The following is a 14,605-nucleotide window of genomic DNA, read 5'->3' on the forward strand; positions in this document are numbered from 1 at the left end:
CGAAGACTTCTAAGAAATACCGGCTAACGGCTTACATTCCCACTGATTCTCATCGCCATTTATTGCAAATCGTTTCTGGGGAACGAAACTATAAACTGCAGATGTTCCCGTATAAGCCGCATATACATCCGGATCACGGAGGAAGCCGTGTTCAAAGGGACGACACATGACCCCTCCTAAATGAGTTTAAAGAACTCCAGCTTTTCTAACTGCGTTTCGGAAGCTGGGCTACGTCTGCTTTTTGACCCTATAGGCGTCCCATCCGCCGCTAGTTTTATTGGTCGGAAGAGCGTCAGCTGATCGTCTCCCACAATTTTCAATATGGCGGCGTCGACATAGCCTGTGCTGAGAAGCGTGGAAGTCACTGCTGGTTGGTTGTGCTGCTTCTGGGAAGGAAATACTGTATTCTGGGTTGGAGGATGAGTTAAAGAGGTTGGTGATTGTTAGACTGGAGCAAGCTTCAGATTCTATTATGGAACATGTTTTGTTTCCTTCCGCCCGGAGTGTGAATAAAGCATAAAGCATTTACTTTCTTATTCTTCCCAATCTATGCTGTTTGTGTTATGCTGGCTTGGCATTGTTTCCGATTCCTTAGACTAGGAGGAGGATTATGGAAAAGATGGATCTGAAGTGTTGTGTATTTTCTTTCCTTTTCCCGGTGGTGCTGCAAGCTTCCCAGTTCTGATCAGACGCAGAAACCTACAGCCAGCATTGCGGAGTAAGAGCATAATTATGGTGGTGTGCAAACAGCAGCCAATCGAGAATTCTCAGTTAAGTGTCAAATATTAGAGTTATATAGTTTCGAGAAAATATAATCAAGACCCACTTCTTTAATGCTTACCTTCTTTGTGTTAAAGCCCAGCAAATTTCCTATAGTTTGGATAAAGTGTTTCCTGAAGGTGTTTATTTAATGATCAACTTGAATAGGTGGCCTCCCTAACTCAGCTGCCCCTCCTGCATGTTGGAAGATGTGTTTGGCATCTCATCCATTTTTTCTCATTTGATTGGTGAGCTGATGGGCCTCCCAGTAGTCCTACACAAGTAAGGTCTGCTGCATTGCCAGGTACCAATTGCCCTTAGGCAGCCGAGACAGGGCTGTGAGCCAGCACTGCTCTAGAAGCCACAGAATTAGCCTTATACCAGCAGTACATCACGGCATTTTAACTTAGGGGCATAGGAAGCTGCCTTATATTGAGTCAGAGCCTTAGTTCATCTAGTACATAGTTGTCTATACTAAGTGGCAGTGGCTCTCCAGGATTTCAGGCAGGGTCCTCACCCAGCAGTACCTGGAGATGCTGGGGATTGAATTTGGGACCTTTTGTATGCAAAATATATGCTTTACCACTGAGCTATGGCTGTCCACTTGCAGATAGAGTATAAGTGAGAGGAAGAAGGAGAAGCCAAGCTTGGAAGCAGTTTGTATGTTTTTTCCTGCATGTCTTGTTTCCCCCTGCCAGCTGGATTGCCAGTGTAACTAGCTGGCTGGCTGGCTCAGAGAATTCACCAGGAGAGCATGGGGGCAGGTGGAGGTCAAATGGAGAGATCCATCTGTCCTTCACCAGCCCACTCACCTGCATGGAATTCTCTGCATAGAATTCCTAAGTGCCTATTGTTATCAGGTAAGTTGTTAAATTCAAGGCTGATTTTTAAAATCTGATATTTCCTTATCTTTTTTTAAAAAAAAATTAAGGACCTCTTGCTCTTAAAGGCCAGTGAGGGCTTTCCTTCCTTTTTAACTAATCACCGCTTGCTACCCATATCTTTGGAAGCGGACAGCTATCATAACATATGTAAGCTGTCACTCATATACTGAACAGCAGTGCTGATGACTGGAAAATTATGCAATAGAAATAGCTTTTCTTATACTTTCAGAAAATACTCAGGAAGAAGCCTGTACTAATGAAAAGCAAGTGTCTCCTGTGGATTTGGACTCTGGGAGGCACCTTACCTCCTTACAGAAGGGCAGGAACTCGACAGCTTCAAAAGGCCTGGAATATTTCACCTTTAATTGCTCTTAAAGTCAGAAATATTTTTGTGAAAGCCATGGATGGTGATCAGGCACAATGTATGGAAACAGCTGACTCGAATCTGGAGCAAAATGTGGCTCAGTCCCCTATCGTGAGCACTACTGGTGGCAGTGAGGCAGTAAAGAATGGAGGAACCCTGGTCACTGAAGGGAAGGGGAAAATATTTTTTCCAAGTGCCAATGAAGTGTTCTACAACCCTGTTCAGGAGTTTAACAGAGACCTTACGTAAGTAGACATGTGGGGAGAGATTGCTTTCCATTTAACTTTGCAAATGATGGGACTGTTGGAATCTGCTCTTGCATTTTGGAAGAGGCTGCCCCTTTGATTTTGCAAGAATGAGAAGGGGCCTGCAACCACTGGCCGAATTAAACTTGGTTTTTGAGTGTAATGAACAAGAGAGGAACTGTGACATTCTCACGGTCAGTGCTTTTCTTCTAGGAAAAAAATGCTGGTACTGTGTACCCTTGAGTACCCCCAGAAAAAAGCTCTGCTTACAGTTGTGACCCCACTTCATTATTTTTTTTACTAACTCACTGAGGACTGCCCAATCCACCTCCTCAGGTTATTCCTATGGTGAAGGTGGGTTCAGTGGACCTTCATTGTGGAGTGGGGAGGTTGGGAAGCATTTGGTTTCCAAAGATGGGTACCTGATTCAGCTACAAGGTCTGCTTTTGCAGAAAGACTTTTCTCTCTCTTCTCTTCCAGCATACTGCCCCAGGGGCCCCTATTCTGCTCTGGAGGGTTGGGGGGAACCCCCAGAAAAGACCTAGGGGGCACATGGGGAGGGAAGAGAGGGGTGAAAAGTCTCATTGGGCAAGTAGAGCTCACTTAGCATTACATTGAATTCACCCCTGCATGTGCTTGGTGCTAAACTCTCCCTCTTCCATTGGGATCTCTTCAGTGGTGCAAGGATATGCACTTTTGTCACCAGAAGGAACCCTATTCTCCAGAAGTGGCAAGGAACCCTGGGGGCAAAAGGATCCTGGAGAGGCCTGTGTTTGTGTCCTGGGTGTTCCTCTCTTTGCTAGAAGGATCTTTGTGTGTGTGAGGATTGAACTTGAAGGCCATGTACTAGAGGACATGCCTCCTAGTTTTTACCCACTTCAAGACCCTTTTGGTAATCAAGTCAAGTTAATTCCCCTTTGCTGGCAGGAGGGTTGATGAAAGGAAGGGCCAGTCCTTTGACAGAGAAGGGGCAGCCCTATTTTGCTGCCAAAAAGATTTCTGTCAAGTAGCTGATAGTTTCAGGAATCTGGTAGTTGAGAGGATTTTTTTTTAGTAATAATAGTGACGATGCTTGAGTTCAGTGAGCCTTAAAAGCTGATTTATATAACATATTTTCTATTGGATTTGTCTACTGATACTGTAACATAGCTTTTAGTTACCAATAACTACCCAGTAGTTTAGGCTGAAAAATATGGACGGGAAAGCTCATTTAGTGAGTATGGTTTGAAGCGGAATGGCTTCTTGCAGGGGTGGGGGACCTGTAGCTTTCCAGCTTTCTGGACGGCAGCTCCCATCATTCTTGATGGGTGGCACCATCCATGTTGGCTGGGGCTGATGGATGAGCCTGTGCTCTGGAAAATGAGTGGTTCTGAAGACACACAGGGTCTTTAGTTTTGCAGGGGGTTTTCACAATCAAGTGGTCTATAAATTTCATGAAATCTTATTTCCTATTATATCTTGGCTACAGAATAACAAAAATCACATCTCTGACATCTCTCTTCCCTCCCACATATAGGTGTGCAGTCCTTACGGAATTTGTACGGCTGCAGCTTTCATCAAAAGGGATTTCAAGTGAGTAGTAATGTTTTCCTCTATTTGAGACAAGACCCAGAGGGGGAAACCGCTGATGTGTAAGAGGCATGCATAATTGTCTTTTCAGGAATGTTGATTTACCTTTCTCTCTCGTTGTTTGTCCTGTAGTCTGGACACTGGGGTAATTACGTCTGTCCATTGGAGGCAGTTTTTCTCTCTCTCCAAAATGAAACGTTTGACTAGGGCACTTCGTTATTCTTTCTCTTGACTGTGAAGTAAACAGGAGCAGAAGAGGTGTTGATGCTCTGATCTCCCCTGCACCTGGCTTTCTGCCAAGCACCCAAGGCACTTTACATTTTAAAATATTAAAACAAATAAATGTTATAAAATGTAAAGTTGGCCAGGGGAGAGAGAGGGGAGAACGGTTTGGCTGTAGCAGACCCTGATATTGACTTTGCCTGCTGTTTCCACTCTCTTCTTCCTTCTCCAGTTCTATATTGTTCCTCTTGCTGTGACAGCTGTGCTTTAAGCACCTGTTTAGGCAGGCTTGCATACTGTCAGTGGCTCTGTTGTGAACTAGCCATGCCCCGTTTTGAAGCCTTGGGGATTGTTCCTAGAACTGGTTAACACATCACTCTTTAGCCAAGACCCCACTCTGTACCATAAAAGAGCCATGAGCAGCTGTGGTCTTCTTACACAAAATGTGCTAAGAATATCTATGCATGGTAAATAGAAGATAGAATGCTAGCTTGATTGGCACGTTGTAGATCTCTTAGCATCCTGCTAACCTTTCTCCAACTTCTGGGAAATGGCTGCTTAGCTTCCTGGAAAATATATGCAATCTCTTTGTGCACGCTGTTCAGCATAATGTTGAATGCCATATTACAGTTGTATGAAATGATTTCAGGATTGCAAATCTATGTAAGGAGAATGGCAGGCCCAGACTTCAGGTCACTCGTGTTATTTCCATCTGTTCCAGTTGCAGTCCCTGGAGAGGAGAATGCCTCAAAAGTGATTGTGGATCTCTCAAAAGGGGAAAAAGATGATGACCTGGAGCAGACACCTGGTGGTGATGACCAGCAAGATAATGAGGAGCATGAAGCTGTGAAAGTGGGAGAAGTATGCCAGGTGCTGTGTCCCTGTGTGTATGTACACTTTGGGGGTTTGAGGGTCTTGTGATGGCACCTTATTTTATTGCAGTGCTGAATGTATTGATTCCTTGTTCATCCTTGACCCTCCATTCTTTCGTTTTGTCAAAATATATTTATTTTTGTACTAGTTTTTATTGTGCTTAGTTATATTTTATCTATTTGATTTGTGTCCTGCCTTTCCTTCAAGGCTATCAAGGTGGCATGCAAGTTTGTCCTTTTATTCTCACAACAATCCTCTGAGGTAGATTAGGCTGGAAGATAGAGACTGGATTAAGGTCTCCCAGCAAGATTCATGGCCGAGGGGGGGGGGGGATTGAACTTGGGTCCTACCAGTTTGAATCTGACATGGTAACTGCTACACTGTGCTAGCTGTGTTACAGTTTTGACTGCAAGGTCTCTGTTTGGTACAGAGGCCTGGCTTACAAGTGGTCACCAAATGCTCCACTAAATACTAACCACCTTGCATTATTCCCTCTCTCCTCCCCAAACTCCAACATTGAGTCTGTGTTTTTGCACACATTCTCAAGAAATCCAAGATCTGGGGAACAGCTGGAGATTTTGAGACACGCTGAGGCATTCACAAGGCTGACCCAGTCTTTCAAGATCTGCTGCAAAAGTCATTTTGTGTCTACTACACCATGTGCATTGGTCACAAGATGATAAGGCATATGAGGAAAATTTTGTTCTACATCTCCCATCGGTTGTGGCAAGGGGATACCATTTGAAGTCAGCTGTTATGTTCATTTTTAGCAAGGCATCTGTGGAGCTCAGTTGCTTTGGGGCCTCCCGCCACCTCTCTTTTCTATATCTTTCTTCCTGTCTCTCTGCAGGAGGGAGTGCGAGTGCTGGAGGCCTTGGCTGCTTCTGGATTACGCTCCATCCGGTTTGCAAAGGAGGTTCCTGGCCTTCAGAGAGTGGTGGCGAATGACTTATCTGCCAAGGCTGTTGAGCTAATAACCAAAAACATCCAGCTCAATGATGTCGGACACCTGGTGACTCCAAGCTTGTCAGATGCCCGGTGAGTAAAGGTTTTCCATTTAGAAGAGAGATAAGAAACCCATGACACCCTGATTGTGGTTGGACTCCAGCTCCTTTCAGCCTCAGCCAGCATGGCCAATGGTTGGGGATCATGGGAGTTGTAGTCCAGCAGCATCTGGGTGGCCACAGATTCCCCACCTGTGATTCAGGGCCTGGGAGCTAGACCCCTCCTCCTTTTTCCATAGTAAGAACTGGGCCGCTGTTGTCTTTTTGTTTCTTTTTGTATGTGGAGTGTGGTGCTTCTAAACAGGTCTTTCTCCCACACTCACAGGATGCTGATGTATCAGAGCAAGGCAGACAGAGACCTCTTTGATGTCATTGATCTGGACCCATATGGCAGCCCTTCGATGTTTCTGGATGCTGCGGTTCAGAGCGTGAGTGACGGAGGTGAGCTCATAACTTCTATCAGCTCCACTTTTGTGAGTGATGGTGAAAATCAGGGTGTTTGGACCACTCTTCTTCTGCAGTGGTTTTTGGTTTAGGAGACACCAACCTTTTTTTTTGCCTACTTAGCTTTTCTGTCAGCCCTTATAAACAGGTTTTTTTGGAAGGGGTGTTTCAAAACAAAATCTGGGTATAAATGTAAAATACGGACCATAACCTCACGTTGACTCATGACGGAAAAGCTAGGACTTTGTCAGAGACATACTTTTAGCATATTATATGGCAGTCTAGCTATGCAAGTTCCTAAAGCTCTCTGAGGATTGGAATACTCCTGTAAAAGTGAAATTGTTCCTGCTGTGCAAGCTACAGAACTCTTTCTGTATGCCTTCCCTGCCTCACTGAGACAGGAGAGTGTTGTTTTTCCCTATGCGCAGATAGAAACTGAAGCCAGCATATGTAATGGTTTGCCTATGGGCTTTGTGGCAGAGCAGCAGTCCAAACTGAGGTCATGGCACCATATGCTTTGACTCTACAGTTGTTGCTTGATGCCCTTTGAGGTGTTTTTTTTGGGGGGGAAAGATTGTATTGTATCTCCTGACCCTTCCCTTCCCTTTGGGGACACTGTTGCAGGCCTGCTGTGTGTCACATGCACCGACATGGCTGTAATGGCTGGGAACTCCGGGGAGACCTGCTACAGCAAATATGGGGCCATGTCTATCAAGGGCAAGTTCTGCCATGAGATGGTGAGTGGATTGAGCTGCCAGGAACCCCAGACTACAAGCCCATGTCCCATCACTGTATCTGTCCAGCCTTTGGCCCGTCTATTGTCTTCCTCAAGAGGAAATGAATGCTTTCAAGTTGGTGGTTCTGCAAGGTCAAGTGGTATCTACCCGCAGTGCCATTCAGGCATCCAGGACACTGCTGCAGTTCCACTCCCTCTTTTTCCCAGCTTGGCTGCCTGCTGCTGTGCTGGAGGACACACTCCCAAGGCCAACCTCAAGATAACAGCGTGACACTTACATTCTTATGGGGCTGACACATGAAGAGTTGAAGTTCCCATGTATCACAGTAATGTTAACTGTCCAAAATCAAAACGTAACAATAGCTCTCACTGTAGTTTCCTCCTACCTTCCTTCAGGCCCTGCGGATTATCCTGCACAGCATTGATCTGCGGGCCAACTGCTACCAGCGCTACATTGTCCCACTCCTGTCAGTCAGTGCAGATTTCTACATTCGTGTTTTCGTCCGGGTCTTTACTGGGCAAGCCAAGGTTAAAGCTTCTGCCAGGTGAGCCACCCCCAAACTTGAGTTTCAGTCCTTGGGTAGTGCCCCATTTGTGCTTACAACCATTTTAGTGGCATCCAGCGTGGTGTAGTGGTTAAGAGCGGTGGACTCGTAATCTGGTGAACTGGGTTTGCTTCCCTGCTCCTCCACATGCAGCTGCTGGGTGACCTTGGGCTAGTCACACTTCTCTGAAGTCTCTCAGCCTCACTCACCTCGCAGAGTGTTTGTTGTGGGGGAGGAAGGGAAAGGAGATTTTTAGCTGCTTTGAGACTCCTTAAGGGGGAGTGAAAGGTGGGATATCAAGTCCAAACTCCTCCTCCTCCTCCTCTTCTTCTTCTTCATGTGATCACTGACATGCAGATCCTTTTGGACACAGAAGAAAGTAGAATGTGGGGCAAGGCAAGGAGTGTGGGGACTGTGAGCGGCACCACTGTGCAAAATGGTCACCGTGTGTGTGTGTGTGTGTGTGGCTGTCCATGGTGCTCCCAGTTAGCTGAGGTAACAGGGAGCTTATCCACTGCAACCAATACTTATTGAGGCCCATCCCTGGGCTTTTCTTTCCCTGCCTCTTATTTGTAGCCAAGTCTGCTACATGTTAATAATTCTCTTTCTTTTGGCAGCAAACAGGCCTTTGTCTATAACTGTGTGGGCTGTGGCTCCTTTCATATGCAGAGACTTGGCAAAGTGGCTCACAATGGAAACAAGTAAGAGAGCTGGGGAGATGTTTTTTACAGAACAATCAAACAGCATTTCCCCTCTTCCTCCTACCTAAGACAGTCAGGTGGGCAGATTCCAGGAACACTTGCGCTGCCAGATGTTCCTGTGGTGACCAGGGGGGGGAACTCATTTCCCGGGTGGCTCTCTTAATGAGGCATCCTCTTTCGGTGGGGGTTCATTGCAACATTTCCTTTATTCTCAGCTTTTGGCTTCAAATTTTAAAAACCAAAGTTTTGTGTGTAGTCATACACAATAGGTTTGTGGGAGTCAGAAGCAGGGGGACGTGTTGTTTCTGTGAGGAGAGGAGGGTGTGTTTAGGCGCAAGTTTCTATTAGAGTGGAAATCATGCTAGCTCATTTTTGGATGCTTCCTATCGGTGTAATAGAACAATTGGCAAACGGGAAGGGATCTTGGGGAAGTGAAGATCAATGTTTGAACCCCTCTGTGCCTGCCTCTTCTGCCTGATGCCAGAGATAATTGACACGGTTCTGAGCTACCAATCAAAGGAGGCAAACTGACAGTCTGTCTGATGGATGCTTAAATGATATTTGTTCCCTGTATCAGGAAGTCTTTAATGTTTTATTATGTTTTAATATGTGCTGGAAGCTGCCCAGAATAGCTGGGGAATCCCAGCCAGATGGGTGGGGTATAAATAAAATATTAATAAAAATAAATAGAGAGAGAGAGACTTGGGCACCTAACAAGCAATATTTAATAAAACAACAACAAAGGAACAGGGAAAGAAAAAGTACTGGCCCCATTTACCGCAATGAGGCTCTTAAATACTGCTTTTGCTCTCTCTGACCAAACAACAGCTTCAACTACAAGGCTGCCTGTGGGCCTCCTGTGGGACCATCCTGTGAGTATTGTCAGCAGCGCCACCAGGTGAGCCCAGCTGATCTCTACACCTCATAATATGCCCCTGGCCAGAAGATCTCAAGCTAACCCTTGCTTCTCTCCTCCTCCTCCTCCTCCCACAGCTGGGTGGCCCTCTGTGGGCAGAGCCCCTGCACAATGCGGATTTTGTCCAGCAAGTCCTGTCAGCAGTTGGGAGCAACCCAGCACGCTTCCGAACAAGCCAGCGGATTCAGGGCATCCTGAGCATGGTGATGGAGGTGAGGAAGACTGTGCAAAAGAAGAAGGCGATTGCCATACAGGATCCCTTCCCCTTTAGACCACCCCCATGAGCCGCAGCTTTTTGCCAAGGTGCAACAAAGGATGTTGGGTAGTGGACCACTGAGTTGCGCAAACTCTCACTGTGAATGAACAAATGAATACAGTATTGTGTGGCAACTGGTTTGATTTAGAAATTCAAACCATATGCAGGGTATGTTTTGTGCTCGGCACCCTTTTCATATAGGGCAGTGGTTTTCAAACTTTTTCTAGGGCACCTTGGGGGTTCCTTGGAAGCCCATCTAGTGAGAAGATTAGCAGTGGTAGACAGAAAAAAAAAAGAGATAAGAAGGAAGGGACGCCAAAAGGGAAGGGGGAAACAATGGTAGATAAGCAAGAACTTGTATACTGCAGTCGGTCTTCTTCTGCAATCCACAGCCACAATGGAATACCTACCAGTGTCTGGCAATGTTCTGGCAAATGCTCTCACCTTGTGTTTAGCAAGGGGAGTGCCTGCAAAAAAGTTCGCTCTAGAGCAGGGGTGGGGAACCTGTGGTCCTCCGAATGTTGTTGGAAAGTCCAACTCCCATTGCGTCTCATAGTAGCTGGAGCAGCAGCACCCAGAGGGCTGCAGCTTCTGCACCTCTGCCATAGAGCAGGCCTCCGTTCTTACAACCTGCAGTAGATCTGAAGCAGATGAATCACCGTGGAAAGGAATCTCTGTAGGGAGAAGAATCACCCAGTGTACTCTGGTCTATTGACAATCTAGAAATAGGGTGGAGAAACAAACAAAGATTGAAAAGCCACCACTGCAAGATCTTTCTTTGAAATACTCTATATAAGATAAACTGGTGTTGTTGTCTTTATGGCAACTGTAGGGCAAACACCCGGTTTTAACTAGTATTATTTTCTCTCTCTGCGATAGGAACTCAGTGATGTCCCTCTCTACTATACCCTTGACCATCTCAGCAAAACTGTCCGTTGCAGCAGCCCTTCCCTGCTACAGTTCAGGTAAGATTGGGGTTTGTGCTGCAAGAACGTATCCTAAAGTAGGGGAAAGCATACAGAGAGGGGTTGTAGTTTGTGTGGGTTGGAGTGGGCAGGGGCTCATTTAGCTGGTGGCAGAGTCAGGCTCTGAAAGCCTTTATAGAGCTATACTGGAGCATTGTGGCTTCCTTTGTTTTCTCACTTCCCTACTCAGCAATCTTGTCTGGCTTAAGCCTTAAGGGTCCTGCTGTGGGACTCTTGTGTTTTCTTGTAGCAGGGGTACCTGATCCGTGGCCTTCAAGGTGTTGCTGGACTGCAGCTCCCACCACCCTTGCCTATGGACCAGAGTGATTGGGGCTGATGGGAATTAGAGTCTGGAAAAAACTGGAGAGCCACAGGGTCCTCACTCCTGTCCTATGGAGGACTTTGTGACTCTCTGGGTCTCTGTAGTTCAGACCTGAGCAGGCCGGTTGTGTTATGCTAGGTTGCTGCTGGAACTTCGCTCTGTTATGCAGGAAGCCACAGGTCTGGCAGTTTGAGGGTGGTCATCTTCAAATTGTTGCATTGTTTGGAAAGAATGACACTTCACAGAGTAGCTAAGACGAACAAGTTGACAGACTATAGTGCTCCGACATCAACAAGCAACAAATGTTTAGAGATGTGCAATGAAATGGTCTGAATCTGACCAAAATTGGAATCCTATGTTCTAAGAATGAGGTAACAAGTGATGTTGGCTACAGTTTGAAATACAGAATTGACTCAAACAGTGAGAAACCCTCCACTGTTTCTACCAAAGTTCTTCCCCTTTGGAAATTAGGGATTTCTGTGCAAATCTTCCCTGGATTTCCTTTCTAGGTCAGCTCTCCTCCATGCTGGTTACCGGGTGTCACTGTCCCATGCCTGCAAAAATGCCATCAAGACAGATGCGCCACCATCTGTGCTTTGGGACATCATGCGCTGCTGGGTGAGCAAAGTCTTAACCTCTGCATAAAGGAGCTTTTCTTTCTGGATCTTTTACCGTAGGCACCTCCAGAACAGCTATTTGTTCCCCGTTCTCAGACTCCAGCCTGTGGCACTATTGCTTTTTGTCTGCAATGATGGGGCATGCTCCTGCCACCTTGTACCACTGGCCGCTGTTTCTGTGTGTATAGTTTGCTCTTTGGGTCTGGTTTGATAAAGAGCGATTAAAACACAGTCCTGAGATGTTTGTAAAGGACAGATTCCTAGCCCATCCTTCACTTGAAGTTTGTTTCTTCATTTGTGTTCCCCTTTTCACCTCTTGAGATTAAACCCACTTCTTGTTCTATTCCTCCTGCCTATCTCCCAACTTTAGGAGAAACTCAATCCTGTGAAAAGAGAGCGCCTTTCCGAGAGCAGCCCAGCTGCCCACATCCTTTCTGTAGAACCCAAGTAGGTATTGGGGGTGTACTGCCAGACTGGGTGTTGGATGGGCAAATATGGACCTTAGGCCAAGTAAGAAATGGCTCGTTGGCAGCAAACTCTGGAAATCAGGAGGGCATATATCTATAGGCTGTTGTTGTGGGGCAGGGGTGGGAGGGACAGACAGCTGCGGGTTAAGATAGATAGCAAGATAAGCTCTAAGGTGTGTGTTTGTGTGTGTGTGTGTGTGTGTGTGTGTGTGTGTGTTCAAATGCTCAAGAGTGTTTCATCTAGAAGTTGTCCCATTCTGACCAAGAGAAGGTAGTGATCCCACTTTGTGAAAGGGTTTGGTTCCAGGTTGGAACTGTCTGCCTTCCTTCCTTGCTGACACTCTTAAACTCCACAGGCTGCAGGCATCCTTCACTGTCCGGGCAGATGCTAATCCTAGCTCACGAAAGCAAGGCCTCAAACGGTTTCAGCTAAATCCAGAGCCTTTTTGGGGCCCAAAAGCAAGAGCCAAAGCTGGGTAAGATTTAACATGGAACCTGGGTGTGCTGGGAGCAAGCTAGGATACAGTTTATGTAACCTGGGATGGGGAAATCAAGGTCCTGGGGTGGGGGCATTAGAACAAAGACAGGCCCAGGACTCATTCCTGTTGGTTAAAAATGGTACCAGAATGCATTACTTTTAAGTATGTCATGGAAAAGCTGACGAGGAGAACTATGGCACCGGTATGTTCTGGTATTGCCTTTCCCCATTCCCCCCCCCAAAAAAAACTTTCTGGGAAGTAGAGGAAGATGTATCTACCTCATTTGGGCTACTCCTTCTGGTCTTTGGCCCAGGTTTCTGCCCTGACCATCCTGGCTAGGGCAGTAGTGATGGGGACACCGAAACAAAAGCATCAGCCTCCTTGGCTCTGTTCTGACACATCTGCTGGGGGCAGGGGTGGGATCTCTTCCTCCTTGCAGGAAAAGAGAAAGCTACACCAGAACAAGAGGAAAGAATGTGCAGAACAGAGTGATGGGGCCCACCTGAAGAACTTTCCCTGCAAACGGTTCCGGCAAGTGAGTAGTCACAGCTACTGTGCTGTTGGCTTAGAACCCAGAAGTTGGGTTGGTATGTAAAAGAAACTGGGTAGCCTTTTGGGGGAATCAGCAGGGAATAGGTGTTCTTAAAAGTGCAGAGGAGAAGGGACATGGTTCTCTGCTCTCTGCCCTGTTCCATCTCTCTTTTGCTTTTTTACTGTCTAAGCACATGGCCTGTGCAGCTGAAGCTGCACTCGTGGCAAATGGAGGAAATGGTATAGAATGGGGAACAGGAAAGGGTTAAGCACACCCCTCTTCTCTGGGTTCTGGTTTTATTCCACTGGAGCTGCATGTGGTTTGCCTCTCTGCCATGTGGCAGGCAGTTTTGTAGGAGTGCTCTTGTCAGCTGCCATTATTAGTTGCCAGCTGCTGGCAACCAGAGGTCATTATGCACAACCTGTATCGATTGGTCTCATTTAGGGGAGTCAGCTGGAGAATACAGTTCTCAGTAATCATTTTAAGCCCAGCTACAATTGCCCTGTTCCTAAACACCATTCTATGTTTGGTATGAGGATGACCAATGAAAAGCAGATTTTTTTTTTGAAAAAAGATACTGTTTTTAACCAGGCTTACATAACTTGTGACCCACCAACCCAGGCACAGCTTACCTAGTGCTTCACAGCTGCTCTGTTTTTACAGACCTAGGCAGGCAGCAAAACCAGGAGGTTCCTTAAACCTGGGTTACCCTATTTGGCTGGCTGGGTCCTTAGTTGTATGTAAGTCTGTTTTAATTTTACCTGCAATATTTAAAACACTTGCAGACGGCAAGTGGGCTGTTTAGAGGAACCTTGAAAATTTGGTATGTTTGGCTTTTATACAGAACAGAATGGTGAAGGCAACTAGAGGTGTAGCTATGGGTTCTGTTCCTAGATCAGCTACAGCCTCCTTAGGCCAAGCTGCCAATTTCTCTTTTGCCTAAGGCAGGGGTCAGCAAATTTTTCAGCAGGGGGCCGGTCCACTGTCCCTCATACCTTGTGGGGGGCCAGACTATATTTGGGGGGGGGGGGAGAACAAACTCCTATGCCCCACAAATAACCCAGAGATGCATTTTAAATAAAAGCACACATTCTACTCATGTAAAAACACACTGATTCCCGGACCATCCGAAGGCTGGATTTAGAAGGCGATTGGGCCGGATCCAGCCCCCGGGCTTAGTTTGCCTAAGGGCCAGCTGCTTCAGCCACAGGGCTGCATGCAAGGACTTGAATGGTTTAGTGATGTTTGGTGTTGCTTTTCCCTTACAGGGCAACTGTTCACTGGGGGACGAGTGCTGCTACTCCCATGAGACAGAAGGAAAGACGGCAGAAAACAACCCAGCACCATCTTGATGAGAAACAGTCTTTGGTATCTGCTCCCTTTTGTTTTATATATTTGTGCTAAATGGAGAGCCTTTATTTTCAAATGACTGTCCATTTATGATGTGCCTGCCATTAAAAAATGGTGTTAGCTTTTGATGGTTCTTGGTTTGCTAGATGTTTTCTACCTGATCATGTTCAAACTGCTCTCTAGTAGATCAGCTGCCTGCCCTGTGAGCCTACTGAACTGTCAGGCTCTTCAAGTACTGTTGCGGGGTGGGGTGCGGGGAGATGACCCTATTACATCCCCAAAATGATATTTTAAGAACATCCTCACGCGCTGCTTCACTGTTGATGTTTGTCCATTCTAAATAGGGGAAGGTCAA

At 46.4% G+C, this 14,605-nt stretch overlaps 1 protein-coding gene across 5 annotated transcripts; it reads left to right on the forward strand.

Moving 5' to 3' along the window:
• The first annotated feature begins 275 nt into the window (after window positions 1–275).
• TRMT1 (tRNA methyltransferase 1) lies at window positions 276–14,376 on the forward strand. Of its 5 annotated transcripts, none has more exons than XM_083430822.1 (18): window positions 296–432; window positions 672–770; window positions 1,873–2,252; window positions 3,769–3,824; window positions 4,765–4,913; window positions 5,767–5,954; window positions 6,246–6,361; window positions 6,989–7,101; window positions 7,497–7,645; window positions 8,263–8,346; window positions 9,175–9,244; window positions 9,340–9,474; window positions 10,398–10,483; window positions 11,315–11,423; window positions 11,793–11,869; window positions 12,246–12,365; window positions 12,783–12,903; window positions 14,169–14,376. In XM_083430822.1, exons 3-18 carry the CDS (start codon window positions 1,900–1,902, stop codon window positions 14,250–14,252), a joined length of 2,010 nt encoding a protein of 669 aa, XP_083286948.1. In that variant the 5' UTR covers window positions 296–432; window positions 672–770; window positions 1,873–1,899; the 3' UTR covers window positions 14,253–14,376. The 5 variants fall into 5 exon arrangements, with proteins under 5 accessions (XP_083286947.1, XP_083286948.1, XP_083286950.1 ...); XM_083430824.1 differs by having other exon boundaries at window positions 672–718; XM_083430823.1 differs by having other exon boundaries at window positions 305–432; window positions 596–770.
• The last annotated feature ends 229 nt before the right edge of the window (window positions 14,377–14,605 follow it).

This window comes from Podarcis tiliguerta (assembly GCF_965153285.1).
Source record: "Podarcis tiliguerta genome assembly, chromosome: 2".
NCBI lineage: Eukaryota > Metazoa > Chordata > Lepidosauria > Squamata > Lacertidae > Podarcis > Podarcis tiliguerta.

Coding starts and splice junctions, on each gene's coding strand:
- TRMT1 (XM_083430821.1), top strand. CDS start 1,900: ATGAAAAGCAAGTGTCTCCTGTGGATTTGGACTCTGGGAGGCACCTTA. Junction 5,955..6,245: donor CCAAGCTTGTCAGATGCCCG/GTGAGTAAAGGT, acceptor CCACACTCACAG/GATGCTGATGTATCAGAGCA. Junction 6,362..6,988: donor TCAGAGCGTGAGTGACGGAG/GTGAGCTCATAA, acceptor ACACTGTTGCAG/GCCTGCTGTGTGTCACATGC.